The sequence below is a fragment of the Somniosus microcephalus genome, chromosome 7 (genome assembly GCF_052327205.1).
Source record: "Somniosus microcephalus isolate GS21.2 chromosome 7, FLI_Smic_1.0, whole genome shotgun sequence".
Lineage (NCBI taxonomy): Eukaryota > Metazoa > Chordata > Chondrichthyes > Squaliformes > Somniosidae > Somniosus > Somniosus microcephalus.
This window is the reverse complement of record NC_140993.1, coordinates 153,120,203-153,139,711: the sequence shown is the minus strand read 5'-3', so window position 1 is coordinate 153,139,711 and position 19,509 is coordinate 153,120,203. Positions and strand designations below refer to the sequence as shown.

The following is a 19,509-nucleotide window of genomic DNA, read 5'->3' as shown; positions in this document are numbered from 1 at the left end:
AGCCAGGGGGAAAGGGTAGCTCGGGACCAGCACCCCGGTGGTTGAGTTCGCACGCAAGTTCTACTGCACAGGACTCAGATGAGGACCTCTATGGGTAGGCGTTTAGAAGAAGGGTGATGGGCATGCACATGGAGATGATAGGTGCAATGGCGAGGGTGCCAGAGAGCCTCTCAGCAATGGTAAGGAGCGTGGAGGAGTCCGCCTCCAACATTGCACAAGACTCTGTGCACACCATGGAACCCATCATTGCCAGTCTGCAAAGGATGGTAGACTCCTAGAGAGACCGTGGTGACCCAGACCCGATGCCGCGTGTGATGGGCGATCTGGCAGCTTCCATTGCAGCACAGGCGGAAGCGATGCAACGTCTTAATGCTGTAATGCAGTCTATGCTTGGTGGCATCCAATTTCAGACTACTCTCATGCAGTTTCAGCTTGATGCCGTGCAAGCTCTGACTGCTGCCATCGTGGCTGGGTCTACCACCGTCGACCGGGGTTTCCACGGTGTCACAGCAGGCCAGCAATCTGTGCTCCAACAGATTGCTAGGGATGCTGAGGTGCTGCCCTGGGGAGTGGCAGTGGGTCATTGGAGCAGGAACCTGCTGTCTTCTCTCAGGATGACAGCATTCCTGCTCTCACCACTGCCACTCCACCATTGTCTTTGTTGCTGCCCGTCATCCAGCCAGCCCAGATTGCTGTCGCCCATGCTGAGGTGGTGCAGTCTACAGCCGGGCCTTCCAGGCCAAGAGTTGGTCGAGGGCGTCCTGCAAGGCCATCTGATGTCTCCCACATGGACACTCAGCAGTCTTCCACCAGCCCTGCTGCAGCCACTGGGCCAACACTTCGTAGGAGCACTAGAGTAGGCAAAGGCACAGTAACAACAGGCACTGAGGGATTGCACAAGGGTGAATAGTTAATATTTTTGTTGTAAATATGTGCTCACTGATTTTTAATACATTTATGAATTCAGTTTGGATTCTTTTGTGCTGTGTCTAATTTCAGCTTTACACTGTGAAATGGCCTGCGACAGGGATGGAATGATGGGGATGTGGTGAGCAATGGGGATCTGGGGTTTAATTCATTCAAACCGCAGTCAGATGAGGCAGTCATGGACCGCCCTTCCGGAAGGCTGATTGAGTGGCTGCCTCCTCCCTCGCTCCTGTTCCTCCTCCACCTCGTCCTCCTCCTCTCCCTCTTCCTCCTGCTGAGGTTGTCCCACAATCCCTGGTGGCAAGGGCTGGGCCTTCATGATGGCCAAGTTATGGAGCATGCAGCAGACCACGATGAAATGGGACACCCGCTCAGCCGAGTACTGGAGGGCTCCTCCCAAGCAGTCAAGGCAGCGGAACTGTTGCTTCAACAGGTCGATGTTCTACTCGATGATGTTCCTGGTGGAAGCATGGCTCTCATTATATGAGTGCTGGGCAGGAGTGTTGGGGTTGCGGAGGTGAGTCATGAGTTAGGTGGAGAGCGGATAGCCCTTGTCTCCGACCAGCCAACCGTGAGCTTGACGTGGTGGCTGGAAGAGTGTTGGCACACCGGTCTGGCGCAGGATGAAGGCATCGTGGCTGCTGCCAGGATAGCCGGGATAGACACTGAGGATTAGCTCTCTGCAGTCGCATACCAACTGCGAATTAAATGAGTGGTAGCCTTTGCGGTTACGGAAGAGCTCAGCAAATCCACGTGGGTGCAGTAAATGATGCCCTGCACCATTGGGGAATCCCGCTAGCCTGGCAAAGCCACATGCGCGCTCGTCCTGCTTCTCTCTGGTGATGGGAAAGGAAATATAATTCCTTCTCCTACTGTAGAGAGCTTCTGTGACCTCCCGGATACAGCGATGGATGGCGAAATGTGAGATGTTAGCTATGTCTCCTGTTGCAAACTGGGAGGATCCGCTGGTGAAGAAATTGAGGGTGATGGTGACCTTGACTGCCTCTGAGAGAACCGTGGTTGCCCTGATCTGAGGCTGGAGGTCTGGTTGCAGGAGGTGGCAGAGTTCTGTGATCACCTCCTTGGTGAAGCGGAGTCTTCTAATACACTGCTCGTCGCTTAATTGGAAGTAAGAGAATTGCTCTTGGAATACCCTCGGAGGGTAAGGTCTCCTGTTGACAGCCCAGATGGCCCTCCTTCTCCCTCTGGCCACATGTTGCAGTCTTTCTCGCTGCCTCCGTTCCCTCCACCGTAGATCCAGGAGGGCGAGGTCGACTGCCAGTATAGCCCCCATTAATGAACTTTGATTTTTTAAAGAATAAATGTAGCTACTTTTTAGCTGCCACAACACTGCTGATACCAAATAACCTTGAAATTACAGAATGAGACGTTTGGACTATGTGAAACTGACAAGAAAGCACTGAAACTCTCCTAACCTGCAGCTGCAACTCATTACTGATGATCCCTTTAAATAACGTTCCTGGAGCCGGCTTCCTGGTGCTTCATGCCAGCTCTCCCTGTTGCTGTTTACTCCAGGTGCTAAGGTAGGTGGTGACAATCAGTTTTGCAGATCAGGCAGCCAGCGAGTGTTGCACATCGTCATTGTTGCTGGGTCAAAATCCTGGAACTCCCTCCCTAACAGCACTGTGGGAGTACCTTCACCACACGGACTGCAGCAGTTCAAGAAGGTGGCTCACCACCACCTTCTCAAGGGCAACTGGGGATGGGCAATAAATGCTGGCCTTGCCAGCAATGCCCACATCGTATAGGCGAATAAAAAAAACAAAAAATTCACTGACGTCCCGATCCACCTGGTGTTGAGGCCCCCGGTGATAACTGTTAGTGGCAGCACTGCAGGATTTGGCATGCGGCGTTGGATAATGCTCTAGCGCCCCGTTAGTGCCATCTGCTGGAGCTAACGAGAGACACTAAGGTACCGAATTTTTCCCTCTTGATGTTTAGCGAAGATGTTATGCAAATAATAGAAGTCCTCAAGGACCCATTCCACGTACAAAGGAGTCCAAAGGTGATGTCATGAAATTATTTGAACTGGTGCTGTAAATATTACAAATTTCCAGTAACAGGTAAAATCACAGCCAGCATTTCACACTAACATATTGATACATCCTTTGTATCAAAAGCAAAGCAGTTCTTTGTTTTAGCTTTGCAGATGTTCCTTTGAGTCAGTCAGTAGTCATAAGGAGCTTTAAAAAAAAACTAGCTACCGTTAGAATCTTGTCCCAAACTTAAATCAATATAAATGTTGCAAGTTTTGTCAGTTATGTGCAAAGCTTGAGGGAGAAGGCAAACTACTTTTTAACAAACATAACTGTGTGATTTGTTTCACTTTGTCTTCAACTGACCGTTACTTCCACGTGATCATCAGTTATTCAAATCCAAGAAGTCTCAGTAACTGTTTTGGGGATGCTTAAGGAGCTATTGGAATCTGAGGAATCTGGGCCAATGCGAAGCTTCTGGAGGCGGGACTCCCACTTGTCAGGTTTTAGTCCCGCCTCCATCGACTTCTGGCCAACCCACGCTATTTTTCCTTGATTGACCTTGTTAAGCCCGCCCAGCGGGCTTAGCAGGTCAATTAAGGGTAAGTCAGTTACAGAGAGCGTCAGCGTATGACGTTTCATCAAACCTCTTTTGTGAGCAGAAATTAGATGGTTGTTGCATTGGAGAATGCAGCAGCTATCTGTCATCTCTGCCGGTGAGATGCGAGACTCTCCGCATCCCCAACGTTTGAAGCCTGCAGGAAGAAACAAAGGTAAGTAAACATTCTCTATCACTTTCCACTCACCTCACATACTTACCTCTCCACACTTTCACCCATCACTTACCTTCACAGTGCACTTTTGCACCCCTCCAACCCCTGCAGACCCACTGCTCGCCTCGCGGACCCTGGTGGGGTTCGCAGCCTTCGGGAGGCCCGCACTTGTGTGGGTAAAATGGGGATAATCCGCCTGTTAACTACCTGTTAACAGGCATTTAAGTGACTGTAATCCCCATCCCGCCTCCAAGGAGATGGGACCTGGCGCGGGTCGGCTACCTGCCTCCTGGCAAGATAGCACGGAGGCGGGTTGGGGGCGGGATGGGCACCTGCCCCCAGATTCTGCCATTTTCCTGGCAGTCCCGCCTCCAAACCCGCCTCCCCTCCCCAGGGCTGGCAAGATCGCGCCCGGAGATTGAGTTTGGAACTGCACAATTGCCACATTAAACAGTATAAGAAGAAAAGATACACAGCCCATATAAAAGTTATATGTAAAGGAATAGCTTAACATTCCTAGAAATTACAAGACGGAAACAGTCCATTCAGCCCAATCAGTCTGTGTTGATGTTTAACCTCCACATCAGCAATACTTCTAATCCCATGTGGCCATCCTGTTCCCATATCTTTTATTCCCCAAACCTTCAACCGCCTATCTAACTTATTCTTAAATATTGACATGGGGCTTAATTTTCCAGGGTGGTAGCAGGCAAGGTGGGTGGCGGGTCAGGTGGGAAAGTTATTATTTTTGATAGCGGGTCGGGAACCCGCTGTCATCTCACTCCCACGCACCTTTCCCACAGGTGCGTCTGTCATCGTGGAGCCAACCCGACCTGCAGCGAAATCATTATGAGGTAATTTACAGGCACTTAAGAGCCTTTTCCCCCCTACTTTTTAAATTTCCCTGCATGGCCACGGGATTCACGCAGCTCGGGAACCATGTCTGTCAACCTGAGGCGTGAGTTCATGGCTATTGCTCCAGCTGATTACCTGACAGCATGAAAAACAAACCAAAATAAAAACATGTTGATTACAACAGCTAACAGATTGATGTAGATTCTGTTCTACTTGAAAAGCTACTGGTAAATGTTAATTCAGAAGTTCCTGAAGTGATGCAAATGTTACCCTGGATGGTGAGGGAAATATATTTTTCACTGGCCATTCTCGGCTGTTGCCTTCCAACTCAACAGTAATTGCAGTGAATTGATCTGCACTATAAAAAATGACATATACCATTTAAATAAATGTTTGTGTTGTTTCTGGTCAGGTTTTTCTCACAGTATACTGTGATTGTCCAGTTACACATTAAATCAAGTCATCAGCTGTAACAATTTCATTCTCGTCACTCATTCCACTGGTTCAATTTGCTTTCAGTCCCTGAATATGACTAATTTAATTTTTCAGTCCGAGACTTATGGGTGAATTTCTGCAGCGGTTCTCTCACTTGTCCATTGTTCACTTCAACGGAAGAGCTGCAGAAATCCCATAAACACACTGTATGCACCACTTACACTGTTTGTCAGGGATCCCGCAGCTCTTCCGCTGAACTTGCATAAGATTGTAAATCCACCCCTTTACAATTACATTCAAAATCTGCTTAAATTTATCTATTACCCATACACACACATCTTTTATTTGTACCAATTACTGCTACAAAAGTCCATAGATTTGTGACTAAAGCACCAATAACTTCCCAATTAATGTACTTTTTAAATTATGTTCTTGATCGTATTTGTAGATGGCATCATATACTTAATGATAATATTATTTAAATATTTCTTTGTCACTCATATATAACTTTTATTATATTATTGTACAGTAAAGATTCAACACCCACTATGTTAGATTAAACTTAAAAGTTAATGTGGCCATGGTCCCTTTAAGGATCCCGGCTTAAAACGCATCATGAATGATGTCACCAGACCCGGTCCCTTTCATTGGGTTGGGTAGCGCGCTAGGGTCCCTCTCATTGGGTTGGGCAATGCGCTGGGTGGGCTTAATAGGCCCCATTAAGGTAAGTTCATTTTCTACAGTGGTATGGAGCCAGCAGCGGGGTTGGAACCCACCATGGACACCATCCGCACCGGACCCACCAAGGTAAGAAAAATTCCGACCATGGTCTCTGCTTCAATCACTAACTCCAGTAGTTTCTATCTACTGTGTCCCATCCTTTTCATTTTAAACATCTCTTTCAAATTCACTATTTGGATTGTGACCTTTTATTGTTTTCTTTTCAACAAGCATACTTTTGCAAGTTTTGTCAGTTATGGGCCAAACTATTTTTTAACAAACACAATTCTATTTGTATTATTGCTATTTATTCACTTGTTCATATTTTGTGAAATAAATATGCTCAATTGTTTCGCTAGGTCTGATGTTGTAATGTTCTATCGCTTAATGAAGATTGGAGAGAGATTCTAATTAATGGACAGATTTTTCCGTTCATTATCTTGGGCACATCACCAAACATTTACCTAGACATCAACACTAATGAAGATGCAAAGATGTGTTCCAAGTCATAGGAAGTTGAATGCTGAGCAACTGGCGTTTTCAAGACTGAGATTGATAGATTTTTGTTCAGTAAGGGTATCAAGGGACATGGAGAAAAGGTGGAAAAATGGAGCCATGATCTAATTGAATGGCAGAGCAGGTACGAGCGGCCAAATGGCTTACTCCTGTTCCTTATATTCCTAATCAGAGCCACATCTGATGCAGTAGGTTCCATAAATTCACTTTCAGCACAGAACAATGGCAGGCTGCCCATGCCGCGATATTTTTGCTAACACAGGTGACATCCTAATTCTTCCTCTTGCCGGCTAAACCATCCAGAGTATAACTTCACAACTTCATGGCTTATGAGATCTCTTTTAATCAGGAATTAAATATTTAATTCAACAATTTTGTAAAATATGTCCTGATACCACACCTGCAATGTATATAATGTGTTCAGTTTTGAAAATGTAGATAGTGTTGCTAAGCCAGATACATCTTAAACCAATCCTATCAATGAGATGGCTAACATAACTTAGTAGTAAATTCTGCACGTTGCAGCATCTTACCAGGTATGGGGAGAGCAGTGACTGGAAGTTAAAGAGGATTCCTGCATTGGCAATTTGCTCTAACCACTTTCTACTGGCCTCCTGTGTCTCGATTTCATATTCCCTGTTGGTGTCATACATCTGATGCAACACAGCCAATAGCTGTTCTGAGAAAGCACAAACTGTGGCCACTAGACTTTGGCAAAACACCATGTCTTGCCTGAGTTGAATCTCGGTATCTGAAGGTGAGAAAAAAACAGGAAAGAAAGAGAAGATAAACTGCAGTTGAAGTAATGGATTATAAAATATCTTCCCAGATTTTTTTCTTCAAAAAGTAAACTAACTTAAATTCAAACAATAAATTTATGCTATGATAGCCAGCGATGATCCTTGATAAAGAATTTAAATATAACAAAAAGTTGAAAAATCAATGAACATAATATAACTATTGTTACATGATTCTACAATATATTAGACTGTTCCAGAATATCCCAGGATATTACAACAATGTTCTAAAATGAAAGTTATTACAAAAGCATGACTGATTCATATAACTGGCAGAGTGTCTCGTCAGCATGTTAATTATTCTTTTTTAAATTCAATAGTATAATTCTGTAATATGCAGTGGCCCTTATGAATGATTGACGAAAAGATACATTTATAAGTATACAACTCCACATTGACATTAATAATTAGGATCAATTGGCCAATATAGAACATCAGCTCTTAATTAACCAAGCACTGAGAGTGGGGTGGAATTGAAGACAGTAGTAGAATAGGATCCAGAGAACAGCAATTGAGTAAGCTTTTTTGATGAATCAAGGTGTTATCACTGAAGAAGAAGAACATTCTATTCTTGAATTAAAAATATTGACAATGCACATTCCTGATCCATCAGGACAAGACAAGAGACAACTATGATTATTATTAAAGCACCACATTGGCCCTGAATTTCCTCGGACTTTCAAATGCTGCACCACTGTAACTTCATCGGAAATGCGACAGCAATCCCCATATTCAGGGCCGTCTCACTTCAGATTGTTACACTTGCAGGCTTTGTTTCTGTAAGATTAGCATCTTCATCAAACTAACGAACCCAGTAATATTTGTGATATGACAACATGTTATTCTGACAAATGGTTAGAAACTCAACCATAAGCTTCAGTGAGCTGCCTGATCTGGGTGGGTGTTGCCAGCTATCAAAAGTACTATCTCAGCCTGACTCTGACAGAGCGATAGAACCTTTTAGTCAATTACATGGCCAAACATGGCTGTCACTATGTTAAATTCCCTTTTATAACTTTCTGAAATTCTGCATTGAGGATAAATTAATCCGTTGTAAATTCCTGACGTCTTTTAGAAATTAAGGCCTAGAAATTGGACATCGGCAAAAACCTGCCAGTGTTATCGCAACCTCAGGTTTATGGCCGCTGAAAATGGCCTCAGCGCTACCAGGCAAAAATTCGCGCTGGGGGCTAAAGATTTTTAGCCCAACGCTAACTTACAGTACAACGCCCTCCTGGTGGCGTTAGCAGAGGCATCGATCCGAGGTTCGCGTCCAGGAGCGGCGTTCCAGCTTCTTACAGCCTCTGGGAGCAAGGCTGTGGAGATCGCATGGAATTGTGGGCAATTAAAAGGGCAATGAATTAAAGGGGCAATGCATTCAGAACTAATAAAAATTAAAATGAAGTGAAAAAATGCAGTTTTCAGCATTTACACAAAGCAAACTTTCCAATCCAACTTTATACATCTATTCATCCAATATGACATCAAGAAATCAACTCATCACCCTTATGCATTCTCTTAATGACTGTCTTGCGTGTGCCTTTGCCTATCCTACTGATGTCACACAGTGCTACCCCAGTGGCTGCAGCATGGCTGGTGGAAGGCTGCTGGCTTTCAGTGGGGGCACTACAAATGGTCTTGCTGGTCGACCTTGAAGGGCTGGTGGCTGGGAGTGTCAAATCAAATCCTTCTTCTCCTTCTTCGTGTTCTTCTTCACTCTCCTCTCCCTCGTCTTGGCCAACCACTGGCTGGGCAGGCTGCATTTCCTGGGTGTGTGAAATGAGAAAGGCACAAGGGTGGAGTTGTGGTGAGGGGAAGGCAGAAAAGTAAGAGGTGTATGCGAGAAGGATGATAATGTATGAGGATACCAACATCTTATATCCTTTCAGCCCAGCCGCTGACCAAGGGCTCAGCCATGCCCCTGCCAAGAATGGGTTGCACCGTCTGCTCCCATGGGATGAGGTGAGGCTAGGAATGGGAGGTCTGCCTCATGATTTGTACAGATTGTTGCTAGGTGAGTGATTGGGGGGTGGAGTCGTGGATTGAGCAGTGTGTGAGGCTCATGATGTAGTTAATAGGAGATGGCTTTTGAAGGTGCATTCACTGACCTTGACCAGTGGTCTGAGGTCATGAAGCTTCTTTGGGTGCTGGAGCCAGGTGGCGGGGGTGACACTGCTGGCAGTGATGGCCTTGGTGATGTGGTCTCACATCATTCTTTGTGGTGGGCCTCCTGGCCCCTGTGAGTAGAGGACCTCTCTTGCAGTGTTGAGCCCCTGCACAAACGTGGGTGTCCCTTCCCTGGCTTGCTGATCCATTTGTGTTAGTGCTGAAGCACTTTTCCCATTTTTTGAGGTTAGGAAGGGAATTCAGCTTTAAGAGCTGAAGACTCCCATTTGGGACTTCTTCTTAATGGGTTTTTTTAAAAGACGGTAAGGGCTGAAAACGGCATTTTAATTTTCATTAGTTCTGAATGCATTGCCCCTTTAATTCATCGCCCTTTTAATTGCCCACAATTCATTGCGAACTCCACAGTCTCGCTCCCACAGGCTGTAAGAAGCTGCAACGCCAGTCCTGGAGGCGAACTTTGGGTCGGATGCCTCCACTAACGCTATCAGGAGACCATTATACTGTGCTACAATCTCCAGCCACCAGCGCAAATTTTTGCCCGGTAGCGCAGGTTTCTGTTGGTGTCCAGTTTCTAGGCCTATATCTCTGTTTTATCGACTGAGCCACATATACTGTATAGAACACCAATAACATATAAATGTATTACTGTGTGTTTTAACTGAGAACAATTGCAATAAAAAAAATACAATTTTGCTCACTCCTGCTCTCCTAGCTAGCGTCAGAGAATACAGTTGAGAAGTAGAGCTATTCTACCCTCATGGGCATCAATTATTCTTACTGTATGAATTGGCTAGTTTCACATTGCAGGGGAGATGAGGTCACCCTCCTCCTCCTCCCTTCTAGCAGCATTCCTCGAATTTCACTTTGACAAGAGCTAGAAGAAATTTATGGGGGGAAAATCAGGTAGGAAGATTGGATTACTGTAACTATTAAAAGGGTCAAGAACACTAGGATTTTTCATGGCACCCTGTAGTCAGATAAATCACTGCTTGTTCTGAACAAAAAGCTTTGCAATAATTGAATACATCATAAGAGTCACTTAAAAAAAATCTGTTAAAATGTGATAAGCTGGTTCAGCACTTCTGCAAATAAAGCAAGAGAGTGCATTACTGAGGAACTAATAGCCTTTTTATATCGAGACCAATAGCTGCATTAGGGCAGTGAAAGCCAGCAGTAATGAATTATACTGCTGGCTCCAAACCACTGTGTTTTCTTGAAGGGAGCCATGTTCCAAAACACTGTAGCGCGAGCTCCGATCTGCACACTCTTCAAGTGCAGCTATGCACGCTTCTGCTCAGAATGCGGTTAATTCCTTAAATGAATCAAGAATGGATTGTCCCGTCGGTTTTTTAGTAGCATTTTAAACTTATAAAGCATGGTCCAGTGAAACACCGAGAATCTTTTTATAATCAAGATTTTAAAATCAGCTTTACATGAATTGCCAATGTGAAGCACAAGCAGTATGAGATCACCTCCTCACTTACCAGAATTCAATATGACGTCAAATCATTGATTACATTCCCCAATTATCCTGCATTTTTGTATTATTGTGACCTACATGTCGATGCAGTAGCTGCAATAAGACCGTTATTATTCCTGTCCCTTTGGTACTCAGTGATCCATTCTGTTTCTGTCTGTGCCAGTAAATTCCCAAAATGACAAGAAAAGATTCATTTAACTATAACTCCCAATAGTTTATTGAGTGATAATTATATTTGAATAATCTGACAGAAGTGTTCTAATTTTTATTTAAAAAAAACAATTTTGATTGGGAGCTTTTGTTATAGCTACTACTTAGAAACATAGAAACATAGAAGATAGGAGCAGGAGAAAGCCATTCGGCCCCTTGAGCCTGTTCTGCCATTTAATGAGATCATGGCTGATCATCCAAATTCAGTACCCTGTCCCTGCTTTCTCCCCATATCCCGTGATCCCTTTAGCCTTAAGAAATATATCTAACTCCTTCTTGAATATATTTAATGAATTGGCCTGAACTGCCTTCTGTGGTAGAGAATTCCACAGGTTCACCACTCTCTGGGTGAAAAAATTCCTCCTCATCTCAGCCCTAAAAGGCTTACCCCTTATCCTTAGACTGTGGCCCCTGGTTCTGGACTCCCCCGCCATCGGGAACATCCTTCCTGCATCTAGTCTGTCTAGTCCTGTTAGAACTTTGTAAGTTTCAATGAGATCCCCTCTCATTCTTCTAAACTCCAGCGAATATAAGCCTAATCGACTCAATCTCTCTTCATACATCATTCCTGCCATCCCAGGTAACAGTCTGGTGAATCTTCGCTGCACTCTCTCCATGGCAAGAACATAATTCCTCAGATAAGGCGACCAAAACTGCACACAATACTCAAGGTGTGGTCTCACCAAGGCCCTGTACAACTGCAGCAAGACATCCTTGCTCCTGTACTCGAATCCTCTCGCTATGAAGGCCAACATACCATTTGCCTTCTTAACCGCCTGCTGCACCTGCATGCTTACCTTCAGCGACTGGTGCACAAAGACACCCAGGTCTCATTGCACTTCCGCTTTTCCCAATCTATTGCCATTCAGATAATAATCTGCCTTCCTGTTTTTGCCACCAGTGGATAACCTTGCATTTATCCACATTATACTGCATCTGCCAAGCATCTGCCCAATCACCCAACCTGTCCAAATCATACTGGAGTTTCTCTGCATCCTCCTCACAGCACACACGCCCACCCAGCTTTGTGTCATCTGCAAACTTGGAGATATTACATCTAGTTCCCTCATCTAGATCATTAATATATATTGTGAATAACTGGGGTCCTAGCACCGATCCCTGCGGTACCCCAGTAGTCACTGCCTGCCACTCGGAAAAAAATCAGTTTATTCCAACTCTTTGCTTCCTGTCTGCCAACCAGTTCTCTATCCAAGTCAGTACCTTACCCCCAATCCCATGTGCTTTAACTTTGCACGCTAATCTCTTATGTGGGACCTTATCGAAAGCCTTCTGAAAGTCCAAATACACCACATCCACTGGTTCTCCCTTATCTATTCTACCAGTTACATCCTCAAAAAATTCCAGTAGATTAGTCAAGCATGATTTACCTTTTGTAAATCCATGTTGACTTTGTCCAATCCTGTCACTGTTTTCAAAGTGCTCTGCTATTACATCTTTTATAATGGACTCTAGCACTTTCTCCACTACCGATGTCAGGCTTACCAGTCTATAATTCCCCGTTTTCTCTCTACCACCTTTTTTGAATAGTGGGGTAACATTAGCTATCCTCCAATCCATGGGAACTGTTCTAGAGTCTATAGAATTTTGGTAGATGACCAGCAATGCATCTACTATTTCAAGGGCCACTTCCTTAAGTACCCTAGGATGTAGATTATCAGGCCCTGGAGATTTATCGGCCTTCAATCTCGTCAATTTCCCTAACACCATCTCCCTACAAATACTGATTTCATTCAATTCCTCCCTCTCATTAGACCCTATGTTCCCCGACATCTCTGGGAAGTTATTTGTGAAGACAGAACCAAAGTATGTATTTAATTGGTCTGCCATTTCTTTGTTCCCCATTATAAATTCCTCTGATTCTGACTGCAAGGGACCTACGCTTGACTTCACCAATCTTTTTCTCTTCACTTTATGGAATAAATTCAGCAATCCTGCATCCCAGCATGGAACCACACTTCAGGGGAGCCATATTCGGAAATAAGGCTAGTGCTGCGCTGACCTGCACTCTCTTCAAATGTGATCCCCACTTAGAGTGAAGGATCACTGAATTACTCTAATATTAACAAGATATTCCATAGCTCGAACATGTATAAAAAGAATGTGAGCAATTTACAGCTGGATGCAGACTCGGTATTAACCTAGTATGATACACACCACCTCGAAAATAATTGGTTTCAATTTAATGAGTTTTGACATTACCTGTGTTTTCAAGGAGAGCCAGGAATACTCGTAACTTCACCTCTGGAAAAAAAACAACTTTATTAAAAAATGCATTTAGGAGAGAAATTCTACAATCTTCATAAATTACTACACATATATTATAACATCATGGGCTGGTAACTGCACAATACATGGGAATCATGCAATTTATCATAAACCTTTAGATTTACTGGTAAAACTCAGAAAATCTATGGATTAAGCAACATTTTCTTCTTGAAAATAACTTTGTTGATTTTTAGAGTGTATTCACTCCGGCAGAAATATTCAATGCTTCAAATGTCAGTTTCCCCATTAGTATACTATTCAATTACACCCAATTTTGCTGATTTTCAAATTACATGGATTCCTATACAGAAATAAGAGCATGATTACACTCAGTGTCATTGATTTTTAGACTACAATGATGGTCATGGAAATATTCAATGCATTTATTTTCATTGCTTTCATTACAGTTAGTTTAATTTAATGATAACATTTTATGTTTAATATTTTACAAGATTACATTTTATGTTTAATATTTTACAAGATTGCAATAGTGGAATCATAAAGTAGCTGAAGGATTATAAAATAATCCAAAGAATAATTATTTCTGAATCCACTGAGTGATGTTTCAGGCAATCTTCTTTCACCCATGTGATGTGGGAAAATTATTAAAGGTTTTATGTAATTTTATCATACATTATTTATGTGAATAGCTTTGTGGTATTAATATTGTAATAAAAGCATATAGGACAAGGGTATAATATTTATAAGGGCTTTGCCTAATAAACTGTTTTGTAAGCCAAATACTTAAAATCAAAAAGTAATACTATTCCCTTCAAATGTTCTCTCCTCTTCTCCTGAAGGCAGTCATGCCGGGGTACAGTTTACCATGTATGAGATTTCTTCCGGTACCTCACCCACGTATCTATTAATTTAGCTGCCAATCTATTCTCGACTGTTTCTTTGCCCCTCTTATTTCCTTTTTCATTTCTCCTCTGTACTTTTAATACTCAGCCTGATTCTCCTTTGTATTATCAAGCTGACATCCGTCATACGCCCACTTTTCTGCTTCATCCTACTCTGCAACTCCTTCGTCATCCAGGGAGGTCTGGCTTTGGTTGCCCTCCCTTTCCCCCTTGTATGAATGTACCTAGGGGGAAAAATTCGGTATCGACCATTTGGGGCGCTAATATCGCACGGGCGTTAACTTTAGCAGCGCCGGCGACCTCGAAATTCAGTTTTAGCACCCCAAGAGGGAGGTGGAGCACTAATTCAAGCACTCCACTTCCTTCTTAGAGCGCTAACCCCGAATATCGGGACGGTGCGTTCTGCAGCGCTACGCACTGGACCACGTAGCGCTGCCGCATGGAAGGGCTCTTCCCCTCATTAAAGGGGCGGGCCCAAGCCCACAACTCTACAGGGCCCTACCTGGACCACCGGGGCCCCCTGGAGGCGCTAACGGGAGGCACTAAGGTACCCAATTTTTAGCCCTGTTCAGAACTATTCCTGTACCATCTCCTCTTTAAAGGCCGCCCATTGCTCCATTAGATTTTTGACTCCAATTTACCCAGGTCAGATCCCTCCTCAATTCGCTGAAATTAGCCCTCCTCCAGTTAAGTATTTTTATTCTAGATTGCACCTTGTCCTTCTCCATAACTATTCTAAACCTATGATGCTATGAGAGTCTTAGGCAGTCCCTCGGAACTGAGGATGACTTGCTTCCACATTAAAAATTAGCTCGCAGGTGGCTGATTAGTCCAATGCGGGACCTACAGTCTCTGTCTTTGCATTACTTTGAGAGTAATGCAAAGATTACTTCCATTTGAGGTCCTGCTTTTTAACTTCCTCTCTAGCTCCTTAAACTCTGACTGAAGGGCCTCAACCCTCTTCCTCTCTATGACGTTGGTTCCGATATGGACCATGACTTCTGGCTCTTCCCCGCCCCCTGCAGAATGTTCTGCTCCCTTACCCTGGCACCAGGGAGGCAACATACCATACAGGTCTCACGTCGACGGTAGCAGAACTCCCTATCTGTCTCCCTGAATATCGAATCCCCAATTACTACTGCATTCCTACACTTTGCTGTAGCCCCTTGTGCAGTCCTTTGTCTCACGGTGCCAGGCTTATGACTGCACTCCTTTGAGGTTTCGTCACCCTCACCGGTATTCAATGTTGAATATCGGTTTGAGAGTGCAACACTCCTGGAGGATTCCTGCACTGCCTGCCTGTTCCTACCCTTCCGGGTGGCCACCCACTTACTATTGTGAACTCTATCTGGCTGTGGGGTGACCACCTCCTGGAACCTGCGATCCAGGACACACTCAGCCACCTGTATGCCCTGCAGTGAATCTAGCTGCCCCTCAAGCTCAGAAACCCTCAGCATGAGTTTGAGCAGCTGGAGGCACGTCCTACAAACATGGGCCTCTGGGGCACATGAAGCGTCCTGAAGTTCCCACATGGCACAGGAATTGTCTCTCCAATCTAATTAAAAACTTAAAATAAACCACTTAAATACAAGATGATTTATATAATTGCTGTTAACTAGGTCTAAACTACACTGCAATTTTTCTATTCGCTTCTCAAAGCAAACTACCCAAAGACTAAATTATTTACTCACGCTTAACAAGAACCACTGAGATACTAAATACAAAGGGGTAGAAATTGGGGCGCTACCTTCACCAGGGCGCTAATTTTAGCACCCCGAAATAGTTAGTGCCCCCGCGGCTGATTTTCCCAGGTAGCGCACTGAGAGGGAGGAGGGGTGCTACTGGAAGCGCCCCGCGTCCCTCTTGGGGAGCTGCGAGCCAATATCGCGGCACTACGTGGCGCTGCGGCATGTCATGCCGTGATACTACAGGCCTTCCTCCCCTTATTAAAGGGGAGGGGCCTGGCGCAGCGCGTCCCGGCGCCCAGCTGGGCCACCAGGGATCGGGAGTGCCGGCAAATGAGCCCGGCACTCAAGAGGAGTGCCGGGCTCACACAGAGCAGCCCGGCACCCCGCAGGGGGGCTTCACGGGGGCCGGGGACAGCAACGGGGGCAGGTGCTGGCAGGCGGCCAGCAACAAAAATGGCCGCCCACCACCTCCCCTTTAACGAGCGCCGCCCCGGCCGCAGGTAGGCCCCCCTGACCTCGTCGGACATAGCGTCCGGAGGTAAGTTGGGGGGGTACCACCCGATATTACAGCCGGGGCACAAGCGGTTTGCTGCGCACGGCGATGACATCATTGCCAGCGGCTCAGCACCACACAGCGCTAACAGTTAGCACTGCCGCTAACCTCCCGCTGAATTTCGTGGGAGGCGTTAGCGGCACCACGTCCAGGCACTAGTTGATTTGCGCCCCGTTAGCTAACGGGAGGCGCAAATCAACCGAATTTAGCCCCCAAAGAACCTAAATATTAGATACTTAAAATCCTTGCGTTCTGTGACTCCACTCCTTCTTTTGAGTTGGATGTGGAAAACCGCCTTCCTACTCTCCATCGAATTCCTACTACCACCAAATTTCCAGCTTCCATTCTGCTTGCAATTCACTCCGATTGCAATTTACCCAGCTCCATCTCCAAGCTCTGCTTATGTTTTTTATGGTAATCACAATATCACCAAGGTGAGTATTAAATTTGAATAGTAAAAAAAATATTGGACTAGTGTTGTGTATGTGCCTTTAAGAGAAGAAATGATTCTATACTGCAGTACCGGCAGTGACCACCCCTGTATATAAAGCCATAGCAGGCTTCTGTGTTTCAGTCTTAAGTTACCCTCTGTTCAACTGCAAGCACGAGCAGAGGGAGCAGCCAGACTTTGGAGAGTGGATTAAAGTGGTGGTCCCCTGACCAGGAAGAGGAGGAGAACGTTGGACCACCACCACCACCAACTCCACCATCATTACATCAACTGAGGTGCCTGGAGAGAGAGGACAGAGGAGGAGAAGGAGAAAGGAGGCCTACATCAACATCAACCAGGGGAGAGGCCTTTCTATCACTGCCTCCCCAAATTGGCCTCCACTTCAGGAGAGGGAGAGAGGGGAGAGAAACCAACTGCTTGAAAGGAGGGAAGAAAACTTCATCCGGAACATCTACAGGTGTTTGGGGCACTCTCCCAAGACTTTGTATTTTAGGTGGGGGGAGAAAAGAAGAAGCAAGGCCGGATCATCAAGGGGTGTAGTGTGTGTGTGTGTGTGCTCTTGTTAAAAGCTAGGCCACACACACCACTAATTAGCATCCCTTCTATTGCCTGCCCTGGGAGAGCTTGGAGCTGCCCAAGGTGAAGTCCTTAATTTAATTTAATTACATCGTTAAGACCTGTTGCAGGACTAAGCCTGGGCTTCTCCAGCTTTTCCAGGTGAAGACGTCTTCTCCCCCTGCCAGAAGACCACCATCACCAAAGACTTTTTCCATCGGAGAGTGCAACCCTGCCAACACCCACCCACCATCCTGAGTGGCAACACTGCCCTTTGCGGCCTCCCTCCTTCCCACCCCCCCACCTCTCTCTCTCTCTTTGTCTCTCTCTGCCTGTCTTTCTAAGGCACCTTAGTTTCATCTATTTTATTAATTGCCAATTGAGCAGAGGGGAGAGGGCTCCTCTCCCAATTTAAATCAATAAGGAGAGAGGTGTGTCCTCATTTTAATCAGCTCCCTCTGCTCAATAGAGGACAAAAAAAATATATATACACCGAGGCCATTAACACCTTCAGGCCTGTGACTTGGGGTGAGTGTAGCCCTTAAAAAAAGCACCCCAGAATGGCGACTGCGTCTTCGCCGGTGGCGGGGCCAGCCGGGACCTATGCGAGAGTGGTAGCCACAGCCACAGCTGCTCCCGCTGTTCCTGCTGCCCCGTCACCTTTTTGATTAATAACGAAAAAGCTTGGGGTGAAGAGCTACACTCACCCCACTATGACCATCGAGGCCTGCGTCAAGGCCATGGCTGGGGTTGTCGGCCCCTCAGCCATCGTCGCGGCCTCGAAAATGTATGGGAAGGCTGTGTTCTTCCTGGGGTCGGAGCGGGCGGTGTCCCTGGCTGTCGCCAAGGGGCTCACCGTGGGCAGGACCTTCCTGCCGGTGGATCCTCTCGAGGCCACCGCGCAGAGGATCATTATTTCCAACGTCCCGCCCTATGTTCCTGGTGAGCTCCTCCTTCCCCATTTGCGACAACTTGGGGAGGTGAGGTCGGGGATCACGCCCATCCCGCTCGGCTTCCGGGAGGCCAGCCTTCGCCACGTCTTCTCCTTCCGGCGCCAGCTGTTTATCCAGCTGGCGCGGGAGGAGGACACTGAAGGGGCGTTCGTCGTCCTCCACGAGGGGACCGCCTACCGCGCCTTTTGGACGTCGGATGGTGTGAGGTGCCATGCCTGCAGGGAGGTGGGGCACATCAGGAGGAACTGCCCTGCCTCCAAGGCCGCCGGATCATCTCGTGCGGCCGAGGCTGGCACCGCCGCCGCCGCCCTTCCCCCCGGATCTGCCCGCGCGTCAAGTACATCTGATGCGCGGTTGACGTCGGGGGCCGATGCCACCAAGGCCTCCGGCGGGGGGGAGGGAGCGTGTCCGGCCGGAAAGAAGGCGCGGGGAAAAAAGAAGCACCTTAGGGCAGGTCCCCCCGTGGATGGTGAGCCCTTGCCCCTTGAGCCCCTTACACCCGCGCTCCTCGCGGAGTTGATCAGGGCAGATGTGAGCGGGAGGGGCCCCGTGCCCGAGCCTGTGGCCGCAACCGCCGCAGCGGTAATGCCAATACCTGCGGCCAGGCTCGGGCCCGAGGAACCCGACAAACCTGCTCCGCCGGAGGGAGTCGAGGAGGAGGCCTTTGCAGACATGGAGGTCTCCCTCGCTCCCTCCGTGCTAAAAAGAAGGCGCGACCCCCTGGATGAGGAGGAGGACCGGGAGGAGGAAGGTCCCTCCGAGCAGGGGGAGTCGTCGCCCGCCGCGGGTACTGCGCCCCCCCGCCCCCCCAGCGCTGTCGTCATCACCAGCGATCGGCAGGGGTCGCCTGTCCCTCGGGAGGCTGAGGCAGATGTGTCTGTCCAGCACGTGCCTCCCGGGGATGGGGATGAGACCCTGCCCGTGGGGGGGGTTGCGGAACAACCCGCGGCAGTAATTGAAGTTGACCTTTTATCGGTGTCGTTACCCCTCGCCGGGTCGGGCAGCCTGGGGGCTGGGTCGGGCGAGCTCGAGGATAATGAGCTCGCCCAATGCGACCCGGACGTCTCCCAGGGGATGCTCGTCCTGGTAGAGCTTTTAATTCAAAACCCCCCGTCCGCTGGGTCGGAGGTTGGTGGCGGGGAGGAGGATGGCCCCCTGGCTGCGTCTCTGGTGCCGGACGTACTGGAGGAGCTGGAAATTGTTCTCTCCCCGGTTTCTCCGGTCGTTCCGGCATCTGAGGCGGAGGGGAGCTCTGAACCGCCGCCGTCTTCTGGCCCGGCACCCCTAGAGGAGCCCAGGGAGAAATCCTCTGCCGCCGATCCT

The 19,509-nt window shown here is 47.0% G+C and overlaps 1 protein-coding gene across 8 annotated transcripts in view; it reads right to left on the bottom strand.

The window, feature by feature from the left end:
- Window positions 1-19,509, bottom strand: part of prex2 (phosphatidylinositol-3,4,5-trisphosphate-dependent Rac exchange factor 2) — a 943,088-nt gene that overhangs the window by 288,495 nt on the left and 635,084 nt on the right. For all 8 annotated transcript variants that reach the window (XM_085993112.1, XM_085993115.1, XM_085993113.1 and 5 more), the window contains 2 exons: window positions 13,058-13,099; window positions 6,757-6,974 (listed from right to left, as the gene is read on the bottom strand). In XM_085993112.1, coding sequence (XP_085849238.1) covers window positions 6,757-6,974; window positions 13,058-13,099 — 260 coding nt within the window. The remainder of the gene's footprint in view (window positions 1-6,756; window positions 6,975-13,057; window positions 13,100-19,509) is intronic.